This window comes from Mus caroli, unplaced genomic scaffold (genome assembly GCF_978045245.1).
Source record: "Mus caroli unplaced genomic scaffold, Mus_caroli_1 scaffold_2, whole genome shotgun sequence".
Lineage (NCBI taxonomy): Eukaryota > Metazoa > Chordata > Mammalia > Rodentia > Muridae > Mus > Mus caroli.
Window position 1 is genome coordinate 130,622,249 of NW_028227257.1, and position 24,911 is coordinate 130,647,159.

The 24,911-nt window shown below is 42.8% G+C and overlaps 1 protein-coding gene across 1 annotated transcript in view; it reads right to left on the reverse strand.

Annotated features, from left to right (window-relative positions):
* Positions 1-11,546: 11,546 nt before the first annotated feature.
* The window catches only part of Lypd6 (LY6/PLAUR domain containing 6), a 136,034-nt gene continuing 122,669 nt past the window's right edge, over positions 11,547-24,911 (reverse strand). The window contains exons 4-5 of the mRNA XM_021156567.3: positions 16,492-16,622; positions 11,547-14,666 (exon numbers count right to left, since the gene is read on the reverse strand). Coding sequence (XP_021012226.1) covers positions 14,499-14,666; positions 16,492-16,622 — 299 coding nt within the window. The 3' untranslated portion in view covers positions 11,547-14,498. The remainder of the gene's footprint in view (positions 14,667-16,491; positions 16,623-24,911) is intronic.

Genomic DNA, 24,911 nt, shown 5'->3' on the forward strand with positions numbered 1-24,911 from the left:
TAGATATAAGCATAATTATTAATTGTGGCTTCATAGAGCGAATTGGTTAGTATTCCTTCTGTTTCAATTTTGTGGAATAGTTTGAAGATAATTGGTATTAGGTCTTCTTTGAAGGTCTGATAGAGTTCTTCACTAAACCCTTCTGGTTCTGTGTTCTTTTTGTTTGGGAGACTATTAATGACTGCTTCTATTTCTTTCGGGGTTATGGAATTTTTTAGATGGTTTATCTGATCCTGTTTTAACTTTGGCACCTGGTATGTGTCTAGAAAATTGTCCATTTTATCCAGATTTTCCAATTTTGTTGAGTATAAGCTTTTGTAGTAGGATCTTATGATTTTTTTGAATTTCCACAGTTTCTGTTGTTTTATCTCCCTTTTCATTTCTGATTTTATTAATTTGGATACTGTCTCTGTACCCTCTGGTTAGTCCATCCCTTAGGCTTATCTATCTTACTGATTTTCTCAAAGAACCAGCTCCTGGTTTTGTTGATTCTTTGTATAGTTCTCTTTTTTTCTATTTGGTTGATTTCAGGCCTGAGTTTGATTATTTCCTACTGTCTACTTCTCTTGGGTGTTTTGCTTCTTTTTCTTCTAGAGGTTTCAGGTGTGCTGTCAAGCTGGTGTGTAAACTCTCTCCAGTTTCTTTTTGAAGCTACTTAAAACTATGAGTTTTCCTCTTACCACTGTTTTCATTGTGTCCCATAAGTATTGGTATGACGTGTCTTCATTTTCATTAAATTCTAAAAAGTCTTTAATTTCTTTCCTTATTTTTTTCTTGACCAAGTTATCACTGTGTTAAGCGTTGTTCACTTTCCATGTTTATGTGTGTTTTCCATTGTTTTTGTTGGTATTTAAGACCAGCCTTAGTCTATGGTAATCTGATAAAGTGCATGGGATTATTTCAATCTTCTTGTATCTGTTTTTGTGACCAATTATATGGTCAGCTTTGGAGAACATACCATGAGGTGCTGAGAAGATTGTATATTCTTTTGCTTTAGGATGAAATTCTCTCTCTCTCTCTCTCTCTCTCTCTCTCTCTCTCTCTCTCTCTCTCTCTCTCTCTCTCTCTCTCTCTTTTAGTGTTTCCAGCCACCAGACAGGTCCAAAGACTCTACCCTGTGTGGGAACCACCCAATGTCCTTTCCCCCCTACCCCTTTCCCCCTTTCACCCTTTAGCCCCGGGACTGACTGAGCCACCCCTGGAGCACCCACTTTGTTCTCAGTTCTTCTGTAACATCCACTGGGATGTCTGAGACTGAGAACCTGTCATCTCTGGCCTCCATGAGGTCCAGAGACCCCAGAGCCGGCTCTTCCATGGTACCCAGTGGTCTGTGGTGCTGGAGACTCGGAGCTGAGACTGTGCCTGGAGGCCGAACTTGCCCTAATGCCCATCCCACAGAGGTTCCGTGGGGTCCTGCAGCAGTCTCCGGAGTCTGCCCATCTAGTATCTCTGAGCTCTGGCAGGACACGGGTCTCTCCCACCCCTTTATTTCCCCATGCCTGGCACCCGGAAGTTGTTAATATTCTTTCTTTGTTTAGTGCATTTGGTGTTTTGATTACTATGTGATGGGAGGAATTTCTTTTCTGGTCCAGTCTATTTGAAGTTCTGTATGCTTCTTGTATGCACATGGGCATCTCATTTTTAGGTTAGGGAAGCTTTCTATAATTTTGTTAAAGATATTTACTGGCCCTTTAAGTTGGGAATCTTCACTCTTTTCTATACCTATTATCTTTAGGTTTTTGTCTTCTCATTGTGTCCTGGATTTTCTGGATGTTTTGGGTTATGTGCTTTTTGCATTTTCTTTGACTGTTGTGTCAATGTTTTCTATGGTATCTTCTGCACCCAAGATTCTCTTTTCTATCTCTTGTATTCTGTTAATGATGCTTGCATCTATGACTCCTGATCTCTTTCCTAGGTTTTCTATCTCCAGGGTTGTCTCCGTTGGTGATTTATTTATTGTTTCTATTTCCATTTTTAGATCTTTGATGGTTTTGTTCATTTCCTTTGCCTGTTTGATTGTGTTTTCCTGTAATTCTTTAAGGGATTTTTGTGTTTCCTCTTTAAGGGCTTTTAGCTGTTTCCCTGTGTTCTCCTGTATTTCTTTAAAGGAGTTATTTATGTCCTTCTTAAAGTCCTCTATCATCATGATGATATGTGATTTTAGATCTGAATCTTGCTTTTCTGGTTTGATGGTGTATCCAGGACTTGCTATGGTGGGAGAATTGGGTTCTGATGATGCAAAGTAACCTTGTTTCAGTTGCTTATGGTCTTACACTTGCCTCCTGCCATCTGGTTATCTCTAGTGCTACTTGCTCTTGATATATCTGACTGGAGCCTGCCCTTCCTGTGATCTTGGCTGTATCAGAACTCCTCAGAGTCCAGCTGTCTCTGTGATCCTGAGATCCTGGGTGTGTCCAAGCTCCTGGGAGTCAAGCTGCCTCTGGGACCCTGAGATCCTGGTGTGGCCAAGCTCCTGTGATCCTGGACTTCTGTGATCCTGTGATCCTGGGCATGTTAGAGTGCCTGGGAGTGGAGCTTCCTCTGGGTGTTGTAGGACTGCCTGCGGTCCTACACCCCTGAAGTGTGCTCAGGGCACTGGCCCAGACCAGAAGGAAACAATGCCACTGGTTGGGCAGATTTCCTGGGTACCTGGGTCCTGCTGGCCTCAGTTACTTCCAGTGTTGGGACAGATGTTGTATCCTCCACCTCTAATGCTATGATCCTGGGTGTATTAGAGTGCCTGGGAGTAGAGCTTCCTCTGGGTGTTGTGGGACTGGCTGCAGAGTTCACACCCAAGGTCTGTTCTTTAAAATTTTTTTAATTTATTTTACTTGAGATATATATTCATGGAATACAAATTTATGGTTTGATAATTGTTTAACAGGTGGGCTGATCAATATGCCTACCATATACTTACCACTCTCTTATGGAGGGAGCATTCTGTCTCTTGTTTTTCATTATTAGGAATTGCACCTAGGGCCTCACATGCTAGGAAGGGCATATGATCTGCTGAGCTACAGCCTATCTCTTAGGGGCTTGTTTTCTACTTTCTATTTTGAGACAAGAGCTTGCTAAATTAGCCAGGCAGTCATTGAACTTGGGGTCCTCCTGTTCCCTAGTACCTGGGACTATAGACCTATGCCATCAGGCCAACCTACAACGCACTTTGTTTTAACCAGCTATAAATATCAAACATTCATCTCCTTGACTATATTCTCTTCATAGAATTTGAGTCTAGCTATCTTCTTATTGAATGAGTCTTTGGAATCATTTTAGTTCTGATACAGAAACTGAAGAGAAGGAAAAGTCACAAGGAAGAAGGGAGAGAGAAATGTCCTAACATTCAGTAGGAGGATTAAATCTCCCTTTCTTCTTAATCCAACAGTCTCAGAGTCAAACAACATGGGTTGTTGGGTGTGAGGCAGAAAGGAATGAAATGCATGCCTTCCTCTGGGGAAACATGCAGCCTGGAGCTGAGTAGACATGCTGAGACAGAAGTCCCCTGTCTGCACCCCTTCATCACAGGGATGCATGAACCCTGCACCTGAACGCCCAAGTGCAGAATGCCAGACAAAGCAGTTCTGACAGGCTGCCTGGGAGCCAGTGGGGTTGCTGGGCTCAGAGACACTACTTTCTTCACTAAACCCCAAAGGGAGTCCATTGCAGGTCCATGCTTGAAACCCCCTCCTGGACTCCCAGCCAGTAACTTTAAAGGCCTGCATCTGTAGCAAGTCCCTGGCTGTAGCTTTCTCAGCTGCTGGGAGAAGCAGGCTTGCAGGCTGCTGATAGCTTACTCAGAGGTATGGCCATGGCTTTCCTGAAGGGTTCACCCCTGAAGCCCTTGTTAGATGTGATCTATAGGCAGAAATGTCACTAATCTTCTACTGGTATCAGAATTGCGGAACTTTATGTCCTAAAAAGAAAAGGAGGGGACAACCAATAAGGCCTAAAGAACCTCATAAAGGACCCAGGTGTTTAATAATGATGACCCAAGTACTCTGAGGCAGCAGAGACTTGGGTGATAAGCAACAGGAATGGATCCAGGCACAATACAGATTTAATGGATTAAGCTTGCTTTTGGGAACCTGGTATCACAAAAACGGATGAGCTGGCCCTGCCCTTCATCTGCCATTGCACTCAGAAGAGTGGGCCCTACACCTCACCTGGGCAGCACAGTAGGGCTGGCCCTGTTTGAGGGGCACAGTGGTCTGCTGTGAGGTGGCATGGGTGCTTAGGTGATGGTCTCCTCCTTCTCCATCTGCAGTAGTTGAAAGAGCTGGCCCCAAGGTCATGAGCACGGGAGAGCTAGCCCTGCCTCTTCACTGGCTGTAACACTCAGAAGAACAGTTGTTACACTTCACCTGGTAAACACAGTTGACCTGGCCCTGATGGCAAAGGCACAGGTGATCTCACACAGCCCCGAGAGTGTGAGAGCAGGAGGGCTGGTCCAGTCCCTCACAGGCAGCAGCATTTGGGAGAGTGGGGTCCAAGCTTCGCCTAGGAAGCACAGTGGAGCTGGCTATGAAGGCCTGGGTACTGATGAGCGGGCCCCAAGGTCATTGACAGCAGGACAGCCCACCCTGTCTCCTGCCAATGGCAGCATTGGGTGCCTGAGCTGGAGCAGTGATGGAGAGCTCTCCCTGGCAGTGTGGATAAGAGATAAGGGAGAACTAGCATGCTGACCAGCTCAGTTACCACCCAGGTCCAGATTCAGGGCTCTGAGTTGGCCTGAATGACTGGGATGTGTGAAAGGGCCAGTCCTGCTGTTCTAAAGCAGCAGGATCTCCATGACAAGGGACAACAACAGGATAATTAGAAGGAAGCCCAGGGAGGATTCAATTTTGATGCTGTCACAAATGGCAGAGATCTTGAACTAGACCAGTGACTCATTTCAATGCACACTTGCATTAATGGATAGAGAAATATTATAATCACAGGCTTTTCCACCTACACTCCAGTTCCAAAAATAATGACTCTGAGGCTTAATTTTATGAATAAATGCCTAGAGCATAAGCTTGGGTTTGTTCTCCCGACTAGCTTCTAACTTAATAACCCAATGATTTTACTCTATGAGTGCCGCATAACTACTACTTCCCGTCTGTTTTGTGTGTCTGTCTCCTCAGAGTTCAGGGCAAATCTCCTGCCATGCCTGACTTTATCTCCTCTCTTCCTAATAGGAAGTCCCACCTCCTACTTTCTGCCATCAGCTTTTTATTAACAGGTGATGCTTCCATAGAACACGAGAGATTTTCTCTACAGGATATACTGTGGGGCAGACACACTGTGACATACTATTGCTCCCACGATGAGATGTATTCTATGCTGTGTTTGTTTTTGTTTGTTTTGGGGGGGAGGTTTCAGGGGTTATGGGTAGATAAAGGGCATGAGGAGATGAGAAAGACTAGGGTATACGGTGTGAAACTCACAAAGAATCAAAAAATTTTTTTTCCTAAAGTTCACTCATAATTATACTATTGGGGATACAGAGAATGATAAGTTGTGGCACTATTTAAAGATCAATGAGTCTTTGTAGGCTTTTATAAGTCTTTGAAATTGTGGGTTCTGACGTTTTGCTCTTCAGATATTTGCATCCAAGATCAATATAATGTAACTGTCTGGGGGCAGATCCAGCATTGGTAGGTTTTAAGGCTCCCAAGGGCCTACTGTGAACTGCCAGTCTGAGCATGTGGTTCAAGCAGGAGTCAGAGTCCTACTCTGGGTTACCAGCTACACTAAAGAGGAGCCTCCTAAACTGCCAAAACCATTAGCCAAAATGTATAGGATTAACCATTTTATCTGTGCTTTTCATTATGAAAGTATTATAACCACAGTATGCAAAAAAAATTTTTTGAAACAGAAAAACAGGAAGTTGTTATGATAACTTGAGTAATTGGAGTACTTTAGTTCATTTTCCTAAAGTGCTTTTTACTGTGTCGTTGCTTCTTGAAAAGTATGACACATTGAACAGAACATGATAGTGCTGCTGTGTTCATCTGACATTGAAAACATCTTCAGGGCAATCACAGTTTACGATGCTGCACCAAGGGCATGTACAGTTGTTATTGACTTAACCACTCTCACTCCTGCCCACTTAGTTTATCTCAACTGTTTTCTTGAGTTACAAATGGTGCTTCAAGGTCCATATTTGATCAGAGCTGTGTTTCTATATTTTAGACAAATGACAGAGGTTGGCTTATTAGGTCGGGATATGCCTATTCACAAAGCCCTCAATACATTTAGCCACATGGCTTCTCATCAAAGCTTTAACAATTTATGCTACACCCAGCAAGAGCTGCAAGCTTCACAGCATTTGGCACTAGAATATTTTTCACGTGTGTGGGGGGGGGGGCGAAGGGGTGTACAAATTTAACATGTGAAAATGTATCTAAGAAGGCCAGAATCAGTAGAAGGGTAATCTTGGTTTTAACTATGTTATTGACCAGCTATGATACTCAGAGAAAGCACCATCTTTTTTCACTGTTTTGTGAATTGAATGATACATTCTTTCTATTCACCTACTGTGTTCCAAGCACCGTTTTCAGGGGACATGGAGGTAGCCTGAAAGTTGGGCACTAGAGGAGCAGCCCATGGCTTATTTTTTTTAGATTGGTCTTCATCAAGGATGTTTCTGTGATCCTAGTTTTTTATCCCAAAGGCTGTTCAGCCCTTTGTGTTTGCTGGCTAATGATGGCACATCAGAATGGATAGGAGTTGGGGAACCTTAAAACTTCCTATTGATTTAAAGCAGCCCAGACCACCTCAGTCTAGACGTTGAGCTTGGTTGCCTCTGTTAACTGCATCACAGTTGATTCTGGCTTTGTGACCCACTGGGAGACACCAGAGGGCATGGGTGTTCTGTAGTTTGGTCTCTAGATACTCTCACATCATGTTCCAGAATGATGATGTGATGTGGGATTAAAGGAACGTCTGCTCCCTTCCACTGTGGCCTCTCGAAAAAGTACCACCAGGCATGCCTGCTTTGCCTTGTCTGGGAATTATTCTCAAATGTGTGAGAATTTAGATGGTCCCTTAGCCTTCCTTTTTGTGACTTTTCCATCAACCTAACTGACTTTGGCCTATCCCAGCTCCAGGCACAGGTTTTCCTTCCCTACAGAGGCCCTATAAGCTATGCTTCAGCAGGGTCAGCAGTGGGCAGCGCCTCCTAGAAGGTATCAGTGCCTGAGGATACTCTCCCAAATGTCTCTAAGTTGGCCTTTGACTGCTGCCTACAACGATCAATAATCTTTCCTGCAGCCTGCTCTCACAGCTTGTCTTGTCCATTCAACATCATCATTTGCTTATGTAAGTACCACGGATACAGCATCCTGGCTACCAGGCTGAAGAGTCTTAAAGAGAACACACCCTGAGTCACACGCAACAGCAGCTTTCCATTGAGTGAATACAATAACAACCTGACAGTTTGGGACACAGCCACTGAACAAGAGATCTGGAGACTGGTACAAAGTAGATTCCTATTGCTTTAGTGCACCAGTGTTATTGAGGTGAGAGCTCTCAGTATCCCACTTTCTTGAGTTATAAATGATGCTACAAGTTACACTGCGGTACCTCTGAGTCAGCTAGATGACTTGCTCTAGGGAGCTTTAAGCATCAGGCAATGATGGGCCCTAATGGATGCTGATGGGCAGCTGTAAGCCATTAGGCATGAAGGGCTAAATAACCATCAGGGATGATTGATCATAACCATAGAACAGCCTTGGTGAAGAACAGTCCAGAATCATTGTCAAGTTATATTTATCTATAGTTAACTATCATCTTGTCCCAAGATTGACCTCATAGCTGTACTAGAGTACAGCATCTATGTTTCAACGCCTATTCTACTAGTTAGCTCTTATACTTAACAGAGCTTTCTTTTGGAGTTGATATCATTTGAGAATAGGAGAGTGTTCTTAAACTTCCAAAATGAAGCTGGTGTCTCAATTCTGGCTGCTATTAGCAACTTCAACTATAGCCTAGGCTGGACACATCATACCAGTCTACTAAATAATTAATTCCAAATATAATTTCCATATTTGTTGTTGCTGTTGTTGTGTGGATTGTTTTGTTTTGTTGGTGGGACATATGATTTTGAATTTCATGGTAGTCTTGGCCAATCTAACATCAAGGTTATGATCCTACCCAGGACCCCTGGTATTTAGGTCAGTGGCAAAACAGTCAGAGTCATTAGCGGAACAATCGAAGGTCAGATATAAGCTACAGTTCAGCCTGCTACTGACATGCACCAGAGAGCCAAGCTGAATCAAGCTGATTCATGAGGAAGTCCAAATGTGCTCCTCCACAATGGTCCACTCAGCACATCTCACCAAAGAATCCCAGCACAAAACACTTGAATGTGATCTCTCTCCTTGAGCATCATCTCTGCACACATCATGTTCAGGCCCCAAGATGTTCCATCCTGCCTTACTGCTAGGAGAAGTTGGGTGGGTGCCAAGCCTAGTCAGCTGAGAGGCTGTTACCCTGGAAACACAGCTGAAAAGACAGATGTGTTTGGACTCTGGCACAAACTCTGCCCCTACAGTCAGGCATCTCTGTAGATAAAGTAGGACCCACACAATGCATTGATTTTGAATTCTCCTCAAATATGAATGGGTTTACTGAGGTTGTGACTTATTTTTAGCTTTTCCGTTTGCCTCCTGGCTGACTCTGGGGGTGCTTTGCCCCTCATGCCTACATTCAATAGACTTCTTTATGGACGCACTTTCCATGATTTGACAACACAATTCCTGGTATCTTTTCGAGGGGAGATGTCAGTGAAGGGTCAAAATATAGATGCAGAGATAACACATGGTTTGGGAAGGCGAGTTTATAATTCATGATATACAGTAACCCTGAGAAAACTATATCCTATTAAATGATAGTGTCTAATTTCCCCATTTTGCCCTTCTTTTTTTAGTTCATGAGTCTGAAAGTGATTAATTCTCTTAGTATTTCATGTTCCTCTTTTATTAATCATTTTATTTGTTTACATTTAAAATATTCCTTCTTCCTGGTTATCCCTCCACAAACCCTCCATCCCATCCCCTTTCTCCCCCTCCCTTTTGCCTCTATGAGGGTGCTCTTTTTCCTGACTATCCATTCCTACCTCATCACTCTAGCATCCCCCTACGTTGAGGAATCAAGCCTCCACAGGACCAAGGGCCTCCCCTCCCATTGATGTCAAATAAGCCCATCCTCTGCTACATATGGAGTCCTGGATCCCTCCATATATACTCTTTGGTTGATGGTTTAGTCTCTGGGAGCTCTGGATAGTCCTGTTAGTTGATATTGTTCTTCCTATAGGGTTGCAATCCCCTTCAGCTCCTTAAGTCCTTTCCCTAGCTCTTCCATTGGGGTTGCTGGGCTCAGTGCAATGGTTGACTGTGAGTATCTGCATCTGTATTTGTCAGGTGCAGGGTTCCTAGGTTTCTTATTGGAAGTTTTCCATGTTCCCATGCCATTTCCTGCCTTGGTGATACCTACGGCACCTACCAACCTACAGCCCAAGTGAAAGGGCACTGCTAAACTGCTTCCTGTTTCTGGGCTTAATTATTCCAGGCATTGCAAAAGAGATGCTTGAAAGAATGTAATCCTTAACACAGTCATGCAGTGTCTCAAGTGACAAATGGTCTGTGTTCTCTGGGGTTCTTTTTGCACTCACAGAAAACAAAGCAGGTAGACCAGATGTTTTCTTAAGGTCCTTCCACTTTCAACTCAGCAACCTGAACAGTAGCTTCCTAGTAAAACTGCTGGAGAAAGGAGGAGACATCATGCCTGTCATCCTAGTGACATGTGCGGAGCTAAGAGGAATCAGTCTTGTAAGTGGAACTGCCAGTGTGACCTTCTGTGGACACAGCAAAGCTGTAGCTTTCAAGTAGTAAATGTGTTCATGTTGATCAATGGAAGCAATGCACAGAGCATTTCAAAGTGCATTGAAGACTAAAAACCTACACAACAGTCAGTACTGCCATTAGGAGAACCAAAAGGAGGGCCCTAAAGAAGTAATTTCTCAGACCCTGAATTTTAAATTTCAACTTGAATTATCACTACATAAATTTATGCTCAGCTAATTCCAACACCTGCAATTTACAAAAGGTAAGATAGGAATTTGCTAACAGAGGAGGTCATGAGTAACTGATGAGAATGAAGCACATTTTGGGAGCTGGCAGGATTGCTCAGTGGGAAACATCTCACGCTTCACAAATTTGAACCAATTGTGGAAGGACAGAGCTCCTGAAATGTGTCCTTTGATCTCTATTGGAAGGAAAGAACCAACTCTCCAAAATTATCCTCTCACCTCCATACACAAGCCAGGATATGCAAGCACCAACACAACCACACACACACACACACACACACACACACACACACACACACAACTGAAACAAACAGAATAATAATTTTTAGATTAAAATTAAAAATAAAAAGAAAGGACATTTTGAAAATTCTTATTCATTTGTCATGTCGGTTTTGATTAGAAACTTTTATACTTAAAAAAAAAAAAATAGCCAGGCAGTAGTGGCACACGCCTTTAATCCCAGCAGAGGCAGAGGAAGGCAGATTTCTGAGTTTGAGGCCAGCCTGGTCTACAGAGTGAGTTCCAGGACAGCCAGGACTGCATAGAGAAATCCTGTCTCAGAAAAACCCAAAACCAAAACATGACAAAGCCAAACCAAACTATGTATTTTTTTCATTAGATCCTGGGGGTATTCCACTTTAAAATCATCAAGTTTTTCATCTATGCCATAGTCCTGTCCCAAGAGGCTGTATAGCTGTAATAGGAACTCAGCCTCCAAGGTTGTATTTTCTCAATGATGCTGAGACTGGAATCAGTGAGAGATGCCTAAACATTTCTCTGTATTTCATTCTAGAAGATAAAGTCAAGGAAATTCAGTCAAAACATTTGTGAATGTTTTTTAATGATTTTATATCAAAGACTCTATAGGGCAGACAAAACAAGCCCACTGCATTGACATACTGGCATCCCTAAATTTTATGACATGTATAAGAAAGATCTTCTGAATCTGTTAGAGATAAACTATGAAATTTAATTCTATTATATTTACATTTGACAGGATCCTTTTAAAATCCTGACCTCAGGATACATAGTCTGTCTTTTGTATCACTTACATTCGATACACGGGAGCTGAGGATTAAGTGCTATCTCCCCTGTGTGCTTGTAAGGAGCACCTAACAGCAAGATCACCTCTAACTCCAATAAAAAGATTAATTTTCTTGGAAGTCACAACGTACACCATTTTAAAGAAACAGGTGATACAGTCAGGCTGAAGATTTTCAAGCTTTCTTTCAGTCTATTATCTTACTAAGAATGATATAATAGATATATTATACATATATATGTTATATATGTATATATAATTCCAGGATTTCTTCCCATTCCAAAAGAAACCAACAGAGGCAAACTTTTCTATTAAAATTATTATTCATTATATATATTTATTTTAAAATAAAGTTAATAAAATACCAAACACACACACACACACACCACATCCATGGTTTTTAATTTAACAATAAAATGTTCACGGGAAACTATAGACCCTATTGAAAAGTTTGGCACTCTTTCCCTTGATTTTAGGAGCACTTATCTGTATGAATCATATGGCATGAGTATCTCTCATGTGTTATTTATTCCTTGACATATTCGAAAGTAAGTGATGCAAAGAAACCCACTATACTTTGGCATAACCTGACATATTAATCATTGACATACACACTTGCAGGAAGAAGCCTAATGAAACACACTTAAAATTTTTATTCATTGATTTACAAAGTGTACAATATTTACATTTAGGCATTAATCCCATACTAACATGGATGTTGGAGAAAGTCTAAAAATAAATATGTAGAACATAGGTTAATATACACATCATGGCTCTTTGCATTTTAAGCCATCACCAATGGTGAGGTTTAATGGGAAGTTTAAAGTGACAATAGTCACATGGGTAACTAGTCCTGGACCTTCTACAGGAATGGTCCCTCCTTGGCTTCTTGAGGCTGGGGGTGGTGAGCAAATCCATATTCTTTCAAGAGAATTAAAAAGATACTTTGAAAGGCATTATGGATGTGCGCAGCACATGTGTACTGTGGCTGGCACTACTCCCCAGGTGAGGACAGCCCGTACCTTTGAGAACCCAATCCCTGAAAACCAGCCAGGGAGGCTCTCATGTGGTCAGTCCCTTGTCTCTTGTTCAGATTGCATGCAGACTTGGCAAATGTCAGCAGAATGTGACCATGCATAAAAACGGTACTTGTAGACATGTACAACATCAAATTCTCATTGTCTTATAGCATCTTTAGATGCAAGGTCAACTATCTCCTCTCTTTACCAGAGGATAAATAAGGAAGCTATAACTTTATTCCCCAAAGAAAAAGTGACAAGGGGACACATGCAAATGTCATCCTGAGAAGCAGGATATGTTCTACATGATAAGATGGGGAAATTCCCATGAAGTCAGGCCTAGAGGTTTTCCTAGCTGAGAAATTCCGTCGTCCCCCCCCCCGTTTTTTTTTTTTTTATTTCAAACATGTCACATCCCACATAAACTAAATCTGAAGGAAAAGGCTTCATTTATCAAACTTCTTTGAGCCTTGGGATCTTCATTTGTACACATCAATACGTTCTGTTCTTACAGAATTGATGTACGGTTATATGGCCTAACTATGTAAAGTGCTTAGCAAAGTGCTGGGCACATAAGAGGTGCTTATTACAGGTCTTTCTCTCCTGCTCTCCCATCCACAGTTATAAGCAAGAAATTGATATAAGCCTGCCAAACTCTTCATTAAGGCTGTGTGATGAAACTTCAATGACTCACATCAGAGTTTCTGCTGTCGGTTCAGATTTGGTCCCTGAGCGGGGTTCTAATTTGAGCTAAAGTTCCCTGTGCAGGACAGATATATTTTAACATCATTGACCTCTTCAAGACATAGCTCTGCCAAGTTCCCTGTGGACACACCCCACAGCCCTGCAAAGACAGTCACACCAGTGATGGCCTCTACCTGAATCTTTCTTGGGCAACATTTCTGGGAAGAAAATGAGTCAAACCGTTGAGGCAAATGCACAACTCTTGTTCATAGCACAGTAACGTTTTCAGCATCAGTACGAGGATCACAGATATTGTCCCATGGTCAGGAATCCTACCATGGTCAGCATCCCTACCGCTGTTGAAAGCAAGCATTCTAACTGATATTTTGTTCAGAAAAACAAAAAGAAAGATTTTTTTTGAAATATAGTTTTCAGTTTATACCATACAAAAATAAATGTCATTTAAAGAATTTACATAGGAGAAGAAGATAAACACAATTTTTTAGGTTAAAAAAAATACATGAAAGACAGTGAAAGCCTTTTCTTCTCCTTCAAAAACAGTAGCAGAGAGAAACAAAATGTACTCCGCAGGCCACCATACTACTTACAATCCATCCTTTTCTCACCCTAGCACAAGCATGCTCTTATCTTACTGATCTACTGAGAAGTTAACCCAGAGCTTTCTCTTTAAAGTCACTGTGGCTGTGGACGGAGACAGCTCTGTGCCAGTAAATACTGTGGAAAGAGAAAGAATTTTGCTTAGCCATTTCGGAGCCTTCCAGATGAGCTAGGACTAACCCCCAGAAAGCTTCCTTTTATTCTGAAGTCCTCTCTCTGACTACATCAGCTATATCTGACTAGAATGCAACACCTGGAGAAAACAATCCTGCTGGTCCAGCTGGAATCCTGGCACTCAGGAAGCATAATCAGCAACTGAGTCCAGGCCAATCTGCCCAGTTATAAGAAGGGATAACGTCATCTTGTGGATGCTAATTTCACCAAGTTGAAGGAACTCTGTCTCTTTTCACTCCTACAAATACAACAAACTTTCATAATTGCCTTTTAAAAAAATCTCCTACAAAGAGAAGAAGGAACACATTTCCCAATGTTAAGATAAGGAGACTGGGGAAATTAAATTGAGCAAAGTTCTTTCAACTCTTTCGGGGACTCCATCAGAATCTCAAAGAAACTATTCCATTTATTTTGGATTTAAAGTTTTAAACTTCTAAAGCTATAGGTGCAGGTGTGATTGCAATTAAGCCAATGGTTCTTTACTCTTTTCCTGAAAAGAACGAATACGTCCTGCATCCATAGCTTATTCCTCAGAGGGTCCAGGGCCTCCTGCAGTTCACGCATGGATTCTGAAGCAAAAACTCCAGACATTAGTAAATGCAGAACTCTTTCTTGGAGTGAAATCACAGGTTTGTGGTATAGAAATCAGGGTCTGTATCTATTGGGGGGACAGGCTGACTATGATGGGGTTGTGGCTAGGCTGGAAATGACAGCATGGAAGCAATGCTTGTTCTTCATGGTTAATGGCAATTAATGGGTGGCTGCGATGATGTCTGGGGTTTCTGTGATTGTGTTGTGTCACTACTGCCAAGCCAATGACTTCATGCATGACTATGGGCCATGGGGAAACCCACAGAGCTCATGTACATTTGGTAGAGAGGGAGGGTTGTTATAAGGTGAGTCCCAGCCACACCCACAAGCAGGACACGATCACTGACACACAGTGTGGGTGCCCATTCGTCTGGTTTATAGGTGATGTGGTGGCAAATGTGGCATCAGTTTCATTTCGAGGGAGCGGTAGATTGCAGATATTTCCTTCACAGCAGGAGGTGCAGATCTGAAAGGAAGAAAGAAAACAAAGGGTGAGGAGGCGGGACACTGGAAGGAACACTCTCCCTCTTAGCAAATGAGAACAGTTTGCTCTAGAAAAGAAATGCTGTCTGACGTTCATGAAGACAAGAGTAATATCCCATCTGGAAGCAACATGCTTAAAATGGAAAGGTCCAGCCCAAATTTCACGGCACCTCACCTGTGGCTAGGTTTCACAGTCCTCTGAGAGACCAGTGATTCTACCTCTGATAGGAATCGTGAAACTTGTTTCTTTCCTCATAGAGGCTCTTCCTAATAGCAGGAAGTCACTGTTGAGAGGGTAAAACTTGCCCTTTGAGATTTTCACAGTGAGGGTGACATGGCAATGCCTTGGGTCTTGTGACCCTGAATGCTCACCTTCATTAGGATTAGGACAATGGCTATGGTTAACTCCATTCTCCTACATGGGAAACATTTGAACAGTTTTCATTTATTCTTTGAAAGGGCTTTGCTTTCTACTGCTTCACTCTTGAACCGTGTAACAGAAGTGAACCTAGTGGTTTATTGACAGACGTTATTTTGGGCCATGGCTAAACACTGTATTGACCAGCAGCCTCAAAAACAGCTGGGGCTTGTTAGAAATGCAGAATCTCACACCTTACCCAGCACTTGGGGAACTAGAATCTGAATTTTAACAAGATCTCCAATGAATAAGATTCATAAGGTGGTTATTATCCAATCCAGTTACTAGTTAGGACAGATTTAAACCTTTAGCCACAATCAACATGCGTCCCAAAATAGCATAACACTGAGATGAGACCCAAGGGGTCAAAAGTGAGTTTGACTTCCACTCTCTCATTCTCTCTCTCTCCTACTAGCTGTACTGACACAAGCAATTGAGACAGCTATGGATTTTCAGTGCTTCTCTTGTTTTTTTGTTTTTTTGTTTTTTTTTGTTTTGTTTTTGTTTTTTTTTTTTTAAATCACACTAATGCTTGAGAGCCGAGACCGGCTGCTGGAAGGGTTAGCTAACAACCTTGATTTGGCCTTTCTTCAAAGTAGTAACAAGTAGGCAGATGACATTTTAAATTTTAATTCTTAGTGAACTTGAGAAGTCGCTTAAAATTTGTTTCTGCAGCTTAAAAATTGAAGCGGCCCCGGGTGACAGTGCTATTCCAGGGTATTGAGAGAGGGAGTTTCACCCAACCCTAGGACAAGTGGGCAGATGTCACATAAAGGCCAAAGTGTGACAAGACCATCCAGTCAGTGCTGACCCACTGCTGGAAGAGCAGGACTCCAGAGATACACAATGCTGGCGTCTCTATATTCTCCTTCCTAGATGTCACCAAAGCTTATTTTACATAGGATGCTCTGTGTACAGGCACCAGCTAAAGTTTAAGGTGGACAAATCCACAAGACAATGGCTTTTGTATCACCTATTGTGTGACTCAGGTGTCAGTGGAGAACTTCCCTAAACTGGGCCCCCAATAATGACGTGTACCCTCTCTCTGCAGAAAGTTATCAGAATATACTGCTGCCTGCTTCCTTGAGTGGATGACCTGGAGTGTCTGCCATGCTCTACCAAGATGTGTAGGAGTGGTCCCTGACTCTCTCCATTCAGGGCTCTTCTGAGTGAAGAGAGGTTTATGATAATCCCCAGCATCCTCTTTGCACATGCTTAGACACTCCACCCATGCGTCCTTTGCTCTGCTATACACTGGTATTCTTCTAGAGCAAACAGGAAACCAGCCACATTCCCAAGGCCATGTAAAGGCAGTGGGGCAGCCTAAGTGATCTGCACATGAACACTGAAGAATCCCGTAAGGACAGGGAGAGCTAATGTTTTCCCAGACCTTGTAGCCTTCATGCTCCGAGTCTCGGCAGCCTGTGGATAAGCACTCCTCCAGCGGGACACAGCGTTTGGTGACAGAGATGCTGTTCCCTGTGACTTCCATCGTGTGCTGAGTGTAGCAGTATCTGGTGTCTGTCAAGAGAAAATAACCCTTAAATGAGATGGGTAATGCAAGCCTGGTCTGACTGAAAAGAACACAGCAGGCTGTTTTCCTGGATGCCCCTGAAATTAATTTTACACGAATGTCCTAAGTACAAACACCAGACAATGTTGACAGGGACCAAATCATCAAAAGGCTCAGACACCAATAAAGACGTTTCCTAACCCAGGACCCCAATAATGAGATCAGCTTTCACTTTTCAGAAAGTTATCAAAATAACTTGTTTCCTGCTCTCAGACGAATGCCCCCTAGAGTCTGCCATGCTCTACCAAGGTGATTCCCAGGAAGGTCCATAGCAGAACAATGGCTTTCTGCAGAACACTGGTCTCTCTGCCCATCATAATCCCCCAAACCAGGACACAATGGCATAACTGCTATTGCACACACTTTGCCATTGATCTTATTTTTATCTTTAGGGGGTGAGTACTTCAGAGGATGGCTGTCTCCGGTCGTGAGGGCCATAGGGATTATTTCCAAACAGATTTGGAAGAGTGAGAAAAGAAAAGTTGCGAGTGGGTAACAACAGGCTTTCAGACGATGGAAGATTATAGCCGGTATGCGTGTGTGCTGTTATTCTCATATAATAGCAGAGGAATTAGAAATAGATACATTTTGTTTGGTAAAGATGGTTCTCCACAGAAGAACAAACTTGACCACGATAATAGCCAGATCTAGAATGTTCAGAGACTGACCAATCCGGTGGGGGGCACCTCCTTTCTCCTACTCTGATTCCCACGCCTCTCTGGTAGATGATGGCCACTATGGAAGTCTATAATCCTTCTTTATCTTGAGGAGAAAGCTTATGGTTTCTTCCAGAATTCCAGAGAGAATTTAAGAAGTAAGTAAAATGGCATTGCCCATGTAATTATTTACGGCCTGCAGGCAGCACACAGCAAAGCGCCACCTCCCTATCCCAAGAGGATGAATAATTCTTGGGGAGTGTCACTGAGCTGTTTTTCATCCATATCTTGGCTCTAACTCTGCAGGCTTTATACATTTGGGGTACTTAGTTGCTAATATGGAATTATGATCTTCTATGTTATTATTTATGAAGCCATAAAAATGCCCCCATCAGATGCTGTCATGATTTTGGCATCTTTTAGCCAAAGAGCCAATGTTCAAAGAAGAAAGCTTAAGATATTACATCCCAAGAATGAGCTAATACAGACCCCATTGAAACATCTGGATAAAAAAATGCAGACTTGGGGTGGGGGGGTTAAATGTCTTCCTAGACATGTTTACCATACAGGAATGCAGAATCACCTCTGAGTCTGACCAAGAGCACCTCCTTTCCCAGGGTGACACTGTTGTGTTTATTCCCTCTCTGGGGTGCTGTTCCCACAATGCACCCTGCCTGGAATTCTGTTTCCTGGAGTCCTACTGAGGCAGTCTCCAATCTGCTCAGGGTCCTGTGAAGTTCTTTGGGATTAGGCTAAGTGAGGTCATCTGGGGGTGAACACCTGGCAACCCACCACCCCCATTCTGTGCCCGTCATCCCTAAGCTCTAGCCTCTAATTTAAGGTGGAGGTGATTGGCTATTGGATGAGGGGGAGGAAGGTTTCTCATCTGCCTCGGTTTGACAGGCTTTAATAAACAAAGACCAGAGGCCAAAGAGCTTACTTTGGCCTCAGACGAAGGACATTTATGGCTGTGATGGGTACACCTTTCCCACTCCCACTCCCACTTCAAATGCTGTAAAAAGCAATAAAAGCAAGACTGTTCTTATCTCCTGTTTCTGCATCGCTCAGGCAATTTGAGCTGCTGCCAGAGGCTGAGGAGCTCGGAATGCAAATGTGCACAGTTGACATCACACCCAGATGGAATAAGTAAATCATTATAGACTTCAGGCTGGGGAAACTAGGTTTGTCCCTCAAGTAATGAATGATCTTGTCTGAAATGGGCCTTAAGAAAACAACTGGTGAACTGGATACAACTACGTTTTCTTCATATTTTTCTCTTTAATTTACTAGTGGGGAGTTTATTCCTCCAGACTTGAGTGGTTGCAGCAACAGGTTGAAATATCTTTTCTTTTCTTTCAGGAAAATGTGCAAAACCCTATCATCTGATAAGTTAATTTTTGCTATTCTGTGGTGAGAGGAGATGACTGAAAATCCTGGGAAAGAATTTTCTCTTAAACACCATCATGTGTAACCGATAAAACAAAGGCATGTTGAGAACCGCTGTCACCTCTCACAGTATAGAACCTTACTTAACTCTATACATCAGTTCCTCGGGGCATCTGCTCCACTTCCTAACTTGCAAAGGCCCTAGGTGAATCAGGAGTGAAATGTTTATGCAGAAAAAGGGTCTGCAGTTGAATATGGTTTTGCAATGCTCAAATAAAGCGGAAGTGGTTTCACTGGTGCACACATTAGGAGCGCCTTCCATATGAACCGGGATCTGTGATCTCCAAGGGTGTGTGCTGCCGAGAGCAGATGGAATTTCCCAAGCAGAACCAGGTGAACCTCGTGTGGCTTATCACTGAGCTGGAGCCCTGATCAAAACTGGGTTTTAGCCACAGAGCACGGCTCTCCATGCATTCTGAGTAATCCTGGGGTTGGTAATGAGGTTATATGAGAATCAAGCCTGCTGATAACTTCACACTAAAAGGATTTCAAAGGCTTTTATCTAGAAGATAAAAGATGGATTTGAATTTCTACCAGGTTAGTTTCAGCCTCTAAAATCTCATATTCTGTGACTGCATGGTATTCCCAGAGGTTGAGAAGCCAAACTCTTTAACTCACGGTAAAGTCAGAAATAGGAAAGACAACTTAATCAATAGCTAGAAAGCAAAAAGTATAATTTTCACCTCTCTCTCTCTCTCTCCTTAGCAAAGTTCAGAAATTTAAAACCAGTTCACATCTAAAATGAGCTTTCACGAGCCTACCATTATGGTTCCCAACAAAAGAAACGGCTTCAGCAAACTATACATGAGATTACTTCAATTAGGGGGATATCATCTGAAAGGTAAATGAATAAAGTGATTAATAATAATAATAATCAAAATAAGAAACTACCTATGCCTGTGTCAGAGGAGAGTACTTCCCCACTGCCTGTTATTCTCTGTGGCTATGCTAGTGTGGGTTTTACATAAAGATGTATAATGTTTAAAGCACTGCTAGGAAACATGCAAGAAAGTGAATGGGAAGGAAAGCACTGTAACAGCCACATTACACATTATACTGGGAATCAAGGAGCTAGTGTAGTGGCCCATCCTTCCCCCTTAGCTTCTCAGCACTCAGTATCTGCCTGCTGACTCCAGAGTCTGTGTGGCTGCTCAGGCAGCCACCACTCCCCTGAGGCTGGGGGTTCAGGGTCTCTGCATTCCTACTCGGCTGCTTGATCACCTCTATGGGATTTTCCACCTAGACTCCAGAGATGCGTCTTCTCTGTTTTCTCTCCCAATGCTTGTTTTAACCAGACTATCGGCATTCTCCACAGCTGTCCTTAAACCACTTTTCTCCCAAGTGACCTCGTCAAAATCTCAGATTCTACATCTTCAGTCTTCCTTCATCTATCTCCCAGAAACTGCCAATGCCAGATCACCCTTCACATGTCTGCAATGAACCCCCCCCCCCCAGTTATCGCCACGTGTCAAACCCAGGAAGGCACCACCTGGAATGTGACACCTCTATGCTTCCAGAAAATGTGAACCAGAAATGCTCCAAATCTGAATCTCTAAACTCTCTGAAATGTCTCCATGATACATTTCCTATTGCAAGACTTCGTCACTTCCTGGTTTGGGTCTGAATAACATTCAAGAAAGTTGACAGGCGTGTACAGTTTGAATTCACTTTTGAGTAATGAATATTTATGTGCACTTAAAGAGCTTGGGGACACTGGCTTTATTGTTGCTATGAATGTACAGATGAAGTTCCATAATCTACCCACATGCCTAAATACTCCAGCCATTACTAAAAAAAATCTCATTAAAACTTGGCAGAAATGTTGTACGACAAGGCCTCCCTTACACATTGAATGTCAGGCAACGTGGAACTGTTTCAATTGTCAAAAGAGTGGGAAATGCTGGATGTGTGGATGTTTCTAGACAAGAAAGCCAAGAACAGGAGTTGAAGAGGGCAGAGAACTGACAGATGGCAAATGTCTGGGACAGTGTCTCTCAACCTTCCTAATGCTGTGACCCTCTTAACACAGTTCCTCATGCTGTGCTGGCCTTGTAATTTTACTACTATTATCAATCATATGGTATATATCTGTGTTTTCTGGCGGTCTTCAGCAATACCCGTGAAAGGGTCCATTGACCCCCAAAGAGGTTGCAACCAGCAGCTTGAGAACCGCTGGTCTGGGCTATCCTTGCTGGCACAGCTGTTAAGCTCTCTGGATCCCTGAGGCCCAGTTCTCTCCCCTGCCCTCCAATCCTTTTTATCTTCTTCAGACTGAGCATTTTCTACAGTTCTGCTTTCAAATCACTGCATCTTTCCTTGGTTGCCTCAACTCTGTTGGGATAGCCGCTGAACATTTGTATTTCAAGTACAGTCATTTTTTTTTTTTTCATATTCAGAAATTTTCATTTGGCTCCTCTCATATTTTCCATATATTTGCTACTTTTAGTGTAATTATGATTACTGAAGCATTTTTTTTTTATTGGCACCGATTTAAACTTTTCTTTAGGCAGTTCTCCATCTCTCCCTCAGTGTGGTATTCATTTTATAAGCATTGGGGTTTGTAGTGTCCCTCAAAGGCCTGTGTGCTACAGACTTGATCACCAGCTTCTGGCATTACTAGGAAGTAGTAGAGGCTTTCAGAAGTGAATGAGGTCACTTCTGACCTCATTATGAGGGAGTTAGGCCTTCAAGGATGTCTATCTCTCCAACTGTCCCCACCCACAGCCACCACTGTCAGGTGAACAGCTTGCTCTACCACAGCTCATTATGTGCTGCATAGCTGAAGGCCTAAACTCAACTATCATTCACGTCTTCACAATTGTGAGCCACAATAAAGTTTCTTCCTTGAACAGTTTGTTATGTCAGGCATGCGCTATGCTTTCCATTCAGTTTGAGAGCTCTCTGGTACGGTGAATGGTTTTTTTAACTGGAATCTGGACCTTTTCATATGATGCTCTAGCATTCTATATCATATAAAATCTCCTGGCTTGAGAATGCTAGGGCTGTCTGATAGTCCTCCACACCCAGATTTTACAGATGCTGTTCAGAGTATGAGGTGGGGCTTATTGTCGATGGGTGGTAGGAGGCAAAGTTCGGACTCCCCACCGACATGGTTTTTTACAGCACATGGGGTGGAGACTGTTGGTGGACTCAGGGATCTAATATCCAGCACCCTGCAATCTGCTAGTAATATCAGGAGACCTCATAACTACCCAGAGGGAATGAGGTCCACATTCTTTGTCCTTCTCCATAACCATCCTAACAGGTAGAGCAGAACAGCAGAGTACAGCCAGCCATGAACTAAAGGATGGTCTCTCTGTTCCCTTTTGCTGGTGGAGGTGGAGTTACAACTTTGTCTGTGATGGTTGCTGAGAGTAATGGCTTTCTTTATATTAATGTTTCCTGCCCTTCTAGCTGACCTTCCCAGGCGGTTGCCTGGAGAAAGGAAGCTTTTGTTAGGGTTTATTGCACTGGTGTTAGTCAGCTTATTCTTAGTTCCAAGTTGAGAAAGAATACTTGGAAGACACCATAGTGCTACTGTTTTGTTTTGGTTTTTTTTTTTTTTTTTTTTTTTTGGTCTTGAAGGTCATAGCTGGCTTGCACTGGTCTTCATCTTTCAGAGTTTCTCTTTCTTTTTGGATGGTACACAATGGTCAGGATTTTACTGGCACTGAGTAAGGGACACAGACGAGAGCATCAGTGGCATCTCCCTAGCAGTGAAAGCCTTTAGCATCTCTGGCATCAGGCTAGATAGTTCTGCTTAGGATAATGGTTTGTGCACTGCAGGATGTTCAGCCATCCATATGACCTCTTCAGACTGGATGCCCCCAAACATCTCCTGTGGTAGGAGGAATACTGGTTCTGATCTACTGTTTTAGATTATGAAGAAGAATGTCCATGCTTGTTGGTGCCTATATTCCTATAATATGTAACATAGCCTTACACAACATACAGGTCCTTAATTTATTATGATCAATGTAGCTCTGGGAAGGACACATCTTCCATGTTCTTCTGCTCAAAGCTTAATCAAATTAAAACACTTTAATTTATATCTGTGATACTTATGACATCTCTACCAGGTCTGGACTGTGAATGAGCTCATCTAATTTATTTATCATCTTGGGCTGAAGAGATGGCTCAGTGGTTAAGACCACTGACTGCTCTTTCAGAGGCCCTGAGTTCAATTCTCAGCAACCACATGGTGGCTCACAACCATCTGTAATGCGATCTGATGCCCTCTTCTGCGGTGTCTGAAGAGAGCAACAGTGTACCTGTATATGTCAAATACATACATACATACATACATACATACATAAGATTTATTTAGCAGCTCAGTGAGAACTATATTTTTTGTATAGTGTAGCCACTTGGAAAAATTATTTGCTAAGATCTATAAAGAGTATATTCTATCAGTGTAAGTCATCCACTAACTCACACATGCTCTCATTCTCTCTCTCTCTCTCTCCTCTCTCTCTCCCTCCCCCCCCCCCTCTCTCTCTCTCACACACACACACACACACACAATGGTAAAAGGAAATGGAAATTCTAGCATACTATTTGTACAGCTGAAAACTGGGGACTATAAAAATGCCCACTGGCATCAAAATAGATAAATCAGGGCCTCTATTCACATAACAGGAAGAACAAATGAAAGAGATTTAGTAAGGCAAGTATCTCATATAACACTGAACAAAAGGAATCAGAAGAAGAACTGAGAAGCCGATATAAGACAATGATGTCTATCTATATTGTTAGAAATCAGGATGGTGGCATTTTAGTTTGTTAGGACTGCTATAAAATCTACCAAAGAAACAGACTTCCACCAAGGTTTTTCTTAAGTTTTGGAGTCTACAATTCTGGAGTCCAGCTTTCTTCTCAGGCTGCTTTCCTTGGCTCATTGATGGCTTCTTCTCACCACGTATTTGCATCATCTTTCCGCAATTCTGTCTAGGTTCCAATTTCCTCTCACAAGGACACCAGTCATAGGGGATCAGCATTCAGCCAATGATGTCACCTAATCTTAATCTCTGCTTTAAATACTCTGTCTCAAAATAGTCACATTCTTAGGGCTGAGGGGTGAGACTTTCAATATAGGGGTGAGGGGATGTGCTTCATTCAATAACAGTGCCCCTTGTCTGTGGGGAAAGGGCAGAAATAGGCACAAGGGAGGCTTCTGAGCTTCCGGAAATGGTTACTTCTTAAAGTGGTTCTACCTCCACCGTGTGTTCCGTTTGTGAGAGAGGTGACACTGCTTTCCTGAGAGCCTATCCTGTCATAATTCCAAGCTCGGTAACAGAAAGGCACTCATGATGAAAGGAAAGCAACTCATGAAAGGATGTCTGCAGATGCAGCTGCCAGGGAGCCCCATTCCTTACTGCTCATCCTAACAGGACCATAGAGCATCTGATGTCCAGCCATTGGGTTTTCTTCTTGGCTCTTGGACTCCTACCAAAGGATCTCCAGAGACCACTTGCCACTATGGGTTTTTGTCCCTGAGACAGCAATTAACAGTTAACAGGTACTCATCAACCCCACGGAGTGGTCACTCGTCTCCTTTCTCTTATACCTCTTGGGCAAACTGCCAGACAATCGCATCCCTGTCATTTTCAAAAGCAACAACCACACTTTTTTTTATTGGTATCTTTTATTTCTTGAGAGAGTTTTCCTAGAACTCCCCATGAAGCCCTCATTCCCTTCCTCTGCCTCTCAAGTTCTGCAGTCACAGGCATACTCCAGCAACCTTGGCTCTATGATCTACACTTCCTAATGATAGGTGACACATCCACAGTGAGAGGTGACACATCCACAGTGATGAGGAAGTTCTCCCTTCAAACGCTGACATTCAGAAGGCATGCGCTCATTTCAAGGTAGGGGCCAAAGTGCAGCCTGGGAAGGTATGTCCACAGCAGTGAGGACTAGTGAGACTCCTGCAGCAGACTGGTTAAAACAAAGGCAAGATGGCAAAAGCATGAAATGGACGCTGCCCACCTGAGCTGGATACCCTTCTCACTGCTGTAACAAAATACTCAGTCTAGGAGACTTTGAGGACTTCATTTTGGCTCATGGCTGGATGGAAGTTCCTCAACCCTGTAGGGACAGCAAGGATGAGTTTGTGGCACTGGGAGTGTGTAGGTA